The sequence below is a fragment of the Callorhinus ursinus genome, unplaced genomic scaffold (assembly GCF_003265705.2).
Source record: "Callorhinus ursinus isolate GAN/ISIS: 27379988/994484 unplaced genomic scaffold, GSC_fseal_2.0 scaffold14, whole genome shotgun sequence".
NCBI lineage: Eukaryota > Metazoa > Chordata > Mammalia > Carnivora > Otariidae > Callorhinus > Callorhinus ursinus.
In genome coordinates, this window is record NW_027397076.1 from 41,618,530 (window position 1) to 41,624,529 (window position 6,000).

The 6,000-nt window shown below is 40.4% G+C and overlaps 2 protein-coding genes across 16 annotated transcripts in view; one reads left to right on the forward strand and one right to left on the reverse strand.

The window, feature by feature from the left end:
- The window catches only part of TAFA2 (TAFA chemokine like family member 2), a 480,355-nt gene that overhangs the window by 303,570 nt on the left and 170,785 nt on the right, over positions 1–6,000 (forward strand). The gene's annotated exons all lie outside the window — the stretch shown is intronic.
- Positions 1,622–2,452, reverse strand: LOC112832395 (small ribosomal subunit protein eS6-like). Its single transcript, XM_073900729.1, has one exon. It carries the CDS (start codon positions 2,413–2,415, stop codon positions 1,666–1,668), a length of 750 nt encoding a protein of 249 aa, XP_073756830.1. The 5' UTR covers positions 2,416–2,452; the 3' UTR covers positions 1,622–1,665.

Here is a 6,000-nt window from a genome sequence, read left to right on the forward strand (position 1 = left end):
TGTTCCACGTTTAACAGATACAGGGCTTTCACACAGGTAGGAAGCTGCCAAGGTAGACCTAGTACTCCAAACCTCCCTGCTGAACAGTGACTGATGTAGGAGGCAAATCCATCTTGTCCTGAAGAGGGTCAGAGATGCCTTCTTGGAAGAGTTAATAGCTGATTTCAACATGGCACTGATTTTTCATTTGGTCTTCTGTAACTCTTCTAATTATTATCTGGGGGGGCTGCCATATCTAACAAATATTTACTTGTTGAGCCTCTATTATGAGTGAGGCCCTACTGTAAACACTCTATATGTGTTAACACATCCAGTCCTCACAGGTTTTTGAGAAAGGCATCATTATTTCCTCCCATTTCATAGCTGAAGAAAGCTCTTGCTAAGTCTGTCCACTGACCCAAAGTTGGTCAAGGTCAAAACCTATGGTTCAATTCCAGGAAGTGGCTCCTCAGTTACATACCCACTATTCAGTATAGCCATTATAATGTCGATGTCAAATAAGGTAGTCATCATTATAGCTGAATAATGCCCCAAAGCTTACCAGTTCATGAATCATACTGTTTTATCCTTGATATTTTCAATGTCTTAGGAGAGCTAACAAAGTTAAGAACCAACCTTTTCTTCTTATGTAGATCTCTCTCAATTAGATTATAAACCCTGAGTGATAAATATCAGCAAGTTGACACAGATGAGGACCGTTGGAGTCCAGAACTAGATCTTGCCACTATGAGAACCTGATAATGGAATCTGGTCTAGCTTGGGTCTCAAGGGATGGTCCATTCTGGTAAGCAAGGCATGGTATCTAAGTGATAAGGCAAGGGCAATGAAGCCCAAGAAATCTTAGGGAGGGCCGGACGGTATAAGCAGACAAATAAGTGTCAAGGAAGACTATCAGGAGGGAGCAAAGACTAGGGCTGAATTTCAGGGATAGCACTCCGGGTAGTTAGCAAGAGTAAAGTGAGATCCTATATAGGTAACTGAGAGAAGAAGTCAGGCCTGGGAAAATGGTAGAAGTTCAGTTTCTAGAGCTGCAGTGCTATGAGATAGCCAGAATGACCATTGTGATACAAATCCCATGGTGTTGGGTCATATCTCCTTAAATTTCTTATTCCAGATGCCAGGGCTGATCCTAATTACTGGAGGAAGGTCTGAGCCTAAAGGAGATGGGGAGACAGGTTCTGGCTTTGGAAAAATGCTTTCTTGTATATCAAAGGAAGGCCTTATTCATATCCCCTCTCAAATGTTAACCAATTATTTGTCATAACTATAAGGGTTATTTCTAGATTTAGGTGCATTCCATCAGTTGTACTTACTAGGTTCCTTCCTGATTGGTTCTTGAGAAAGAGTGAAAACAGTGTTTATAGACATATTGTCTTCCTTCCAGAGGAATAAACACTCTGAAAGAAGAGAAACATCCTTTATATCAATATGTTATCCTTTGGCAGAAGGTGGGAATGAAGCCTGTTTAGGCGTAACGTCAGTGGCCAAGTCACTGGCATGGGTGGAGGACAAGAGTGACGCCTACAGACCCAAATAGCAGAGATTGAAAGTTGCTGCTCTTTGTTATTAGAGACCATTGGGTAGTTGTCAGCATATAATCTCCTTCTTAAATACATTTTTTTTTTTTGATGTCTGATCGTATTTATTTGTCGCTCATAGAAAATCTCATTTTTGACTGGACTCAGACTTAGAGGTAGAGGCTCTCAGAGAGGACAGCCTCCGTCTCTTGGCGATCTGTTCCTGGCGTTTTTCTTTGGCCTCCTTCATTCTCTTGGCCAAAAGTTTAGCATATTCTGCAGCCTCTTCCTTATTTTTCTTAGTGCGCTGCTTCTTCAAAGCAATACGCCGCCGTTTGCGCTGGAGGACTCGTGGAGTGACAAGACGCCGAATCTGAGGCGCTTTGGTTCTAGGTTTCTTCCCTTCTTTGTTTAGGGGCTTTCTCACAACATACTGGCGGACATCAGCTTCTTTAGAGAGATTGAAAAGTTTGCGGATTCTGCTGGCTCTTTGGGGCCCCAGGCGACGAGGCACAGTAGTATCAGTGAGTCCAGGAATATCCTTCTCCCCTTTTTTTACAATGACCAAGTTGAGAACGCTGAGATTGGCATCCCCAATGCAACCCCGAACGGATTTGCGCTTTCTCTCTCCAGTCCGCCTTGGTCTAGAGCAGGAATGCCCCTTACTCAGCAGCAGGCGGACACGACCGTGGGTCAAGACACCCTGCTTCATGGGGAAGCCCTGTTTGTCACTGCCACCACTGATTCGGACCACATAACCCTTCCATTCTTCACCCAGAGCATCAGCAGCAACTTCTGTGGCCATACGCTTCTCATAAAAGGTACGAAGTTTGCGTTCATCGTCCACTTCAATGAGTTTCTGGCAGCCAGTAGCTGGGAAAGAGATGTTCAGCTTCATCCTGAAGCAGCCTACCGCCTCCGAGGCGCCACGAAAAAGAGGCTTAAATACATTTTAATATAGTGATCAGTTTTTATTCTTCATAACTTGAAATAGTTAATCCAGATTCAGATGAACAGTGAGGGTGAACTAGGTGGAGGACACATGCTCCCCACATAATTCACAAATTGGGAAATGTCCCCCAGTAGGTGAACACTTAATTGTTTCATTTTCATTTGATTTTTGTACAGTGTGGTGTCAGCAGATGGTGTCAGGGGTTATGTGAATATGATTATTGTTATACAGTTCTTGGTACAGAATGAAAGAGGAGGAGGAAAGGAGCGGTACTGCCCTTCACTCTGGCATCATGTCATTGTTCCTCCTTTGTGCAAACTGGCGCTAAGGTGAAAGCCAGGAACTCTTTCTAAACTCTTCGTCTGGTGCATAATATGTTCACTACCATTGCTTTAGGGACAAGGACCTTGCAGTCTGAGGACCTGGATATGGGTCCTAAAGCTATCCCTTCTAGGTATGTCCCTATTGAGAGAGTCACTCCACCTTTTTTGGTTTTCTTATTTTTGAAATAGATTGTTCGAGATTTAACTCTTATTACTGTTCCATTCCATAGACTCTGGAGTGAAGCCAAATGAGACTGCTTGCCTTACCTACTCCTTGCATGTTTCCAGTTCCATGTCTTTCTCCAGTCTGTTCCCTTGACTTGACATGCCATTCTTATCTCTGCTTATTAAACTCTTACCCATCCTTCAAGGTTTAGTCCAATTATTTCCTACTTCAGAGCCAGGTTTAACACATATTGAGGATGTTCTAGTGTCAGAAGGAGTGAGGGTATCATCTAATGTAATTACCAAAATTGTGGAGTAACTGATATTCAGATAAATCTATTCTATCCTGAGTTTTTTTCAAAAGGATTTGAGAAGGCAGAAAGTTAGTAATGTTTTACCATTTTATTTATTTATTTATTTATTTATTTAATTTTTTTTTATAAGAGACTTTTTTTTTTTTAAAGATTTTATTTGTTTATTTGACAGAGAGAGAAAGATAGCGAGAGCAGGAACACAAGCAGGGGGAGTGGGAGAGGAAGAAGCAGGCTTCCCGCTGAGCAGGGATCCCGATGCAGGGCTCAATCCCAGGACCCTGGGATCATGACCTGAGCTGAAGGCAGACGCTTAACGACCCAGCCACCCAGGCGCCCCTCATTTTTTTTTTTTTTTAGATAGGAAAACTCGGTTGAAATAATTTGCTTCAGTTCATATACCAGGCTTGGATGAAGACATAATCAGGATCTAACTCAGAATTTTGGCTACTGGTCTGGTACTTTGTCCTATTTGTCAAAATTTTCGGAAGGTATCTTTAACCCCTAAGTTGGGTGTACCTCTCTAAACCATTATAATCCTTCATTTAAAACTCCATGCATCATTCTCTACTTACATGACTTTACAAATTATTTCTCCTCTATTATGAGTCTTTGAAGGATGGAAGGCCCTGGGGCTTGCTGATCTTGGTATCACTCACAATGCCCCCTATAGGGCCTTGCATAAAATAAGCATTTAATAATAGCTATTTTAGATGAATACAGGGTATTTCCCCAAGCCAAATTTTTAGTAAGCAGCTGCATTTACCTTAAGTTTGCCTGACAGCAAGTGTGTCTGTGCTGACTGCTTAATAATTACTATGTACTGATGACACATGTATAGTAAACAGTACTTTGACTATGTGATTTTAGGCTGTGTCTGTTTGAATTTAATTAAGATACGCTATTATATTCTTTTCTTTATGAAAATTAATGGAAAACAAGCAATGCATTATCATAAACTTATTTATAATCCTTTATTAGCTGAAGTGAATTATTGTGTTTACTATGTTATTGTCAAACCTTAAATTAAGAATTTATAACTTTAGTCAGAATGTAGGCTCCGTGTGTACAAAGATCTTGCCTATCATTTTCACAGCTCTATCGCCAGTAGATGTTTAAAAATATTTGTTGAATGGTGGGTGAGGTTGTAGTTTCCAGTGGATGATGAACCTTTTACTCTCTGGATAACATTTTTTAGGTTGTAAGGCACTTTCACATAGGTTCTCTCTTTTGATCTTCACAGTAACTGAATGAGGTAGTTAAGGCAAATATAATTACCTTCATTTGACAAAAAAAGTCAACTGAGGCTCAAAGAGATTAAATGACTGCAAAAATCATCTACCTAACAGTAGCTGGTGACCGGCACTTGAATCCAAGCACTCTTACTGCAAATACTACATTCTTCCTATGTTTTCATGTAGAATAGAATGTTGACAAGGGTAACCACATTAGATAGCCTTTTAAGGTGTTTTCTGGAAAGTTATATGTAATACATTGAAGTGGCTTTGGCATCTGAAAAATGGTATCACCAGGGACGTAATGTTACTGATTTTGGTGAAAGAGTCTGGATTTGACGTAGTTCTGAATTGTCTTTGAGCCTTAGACTAGAGAGGAAACTAAGTACAGACACTTTATTTTCCATTTACTTCCTTGGCCTCTATTTTCCAGCTTGTGTGAACTACCAGCTATTTGAGGCTTCACATTTTTACCAAAATCTTCTAAATATCCTTTTGTACTCAGTAGTTTTTGTTCCTACCAGCTGAAAAGAACCAGCTGACTTCTTTGGTATTTTTATACCTTGTGCTTTATTGTTTTCCTCCACTGTTTTCTACCCGATGCCAAAGTGCAGATGCTGTGATTGCTACTTCTAGCTCAAGACATCTGCTTTTCAGTAGGTCCTTTTCTTTCTTTCATTCCCGATTACAATCTTTATGTGCCACTGCTAAAGTATAGAGTCAGATCTTGTCCTTGCTTGAATGAATACTCTGTTCTTAGCCTCTGGATTCTTGCATGGAATGAAAATTGAATTTTAAGATGCATTTCAAATGAAACATCTTCAAATTGAAGGACTTTAAAACATTCCTATAAGCTCAGTTTGATAAAAAAGCATTCATTTGAAGTCTGTAAGTCTAGGCACAATTTTAAATTGGGGATAAATAAGTACAAGGAAAGTAACTAATTGGTTTAAGGTTATTTTTGTCTTTATATGCTCCCTTCCTGTTTTGTTTTTTCTGATCCAAGTCAAACAAAATTTATATAGCATATGACTAGAAAGTGCTTTCTGTTCTATAACCTACCTAGAAAAATGATGGCTTAGATCAGAAGCTACAAACTGGCTGCTCAAGGGCTGTATTTGGCATGCAGAGTGTTCTTAAAGTGGAATTAATTGAGAACATTTAAAAATTGAGGGATTTCATATATGGTTCTGGATTTCGGGATCTTCATAAGAAATGGGAGGGTATGACAGAACAAAGCTCACATTTCCATATATCACCAACGGACAGGAGGTGGTTTCTGGAGGTGAATTAGATGGTAAGATTGACCCATCATTTTACTTCTTTACTGCTCCTACTGGCCCCATCATCGATCTATATACAGCTTTCTCCCTTCCTTCCTTCCTTCCTTCCTTCCTTCCTTCCTTCCTTCCTTCCTTCCTTCCTTCCTTCCTTCCTTCCTTCCTTCCCTCCCTCCCTCCCTCCCTCCCTCCCTCCCTCCCTCCCTCCCTCCCTCTC

What these genes read in the sequence shown, in the direction of transcription:
- LOC112832395 (XM_073900729.1), bottom strand. Translation starts at nt 2,415, where the DNA reads ATGAAGCTGAACATCTCTTTCCCAGCTACTGGCTGCCAGAAACTCATT.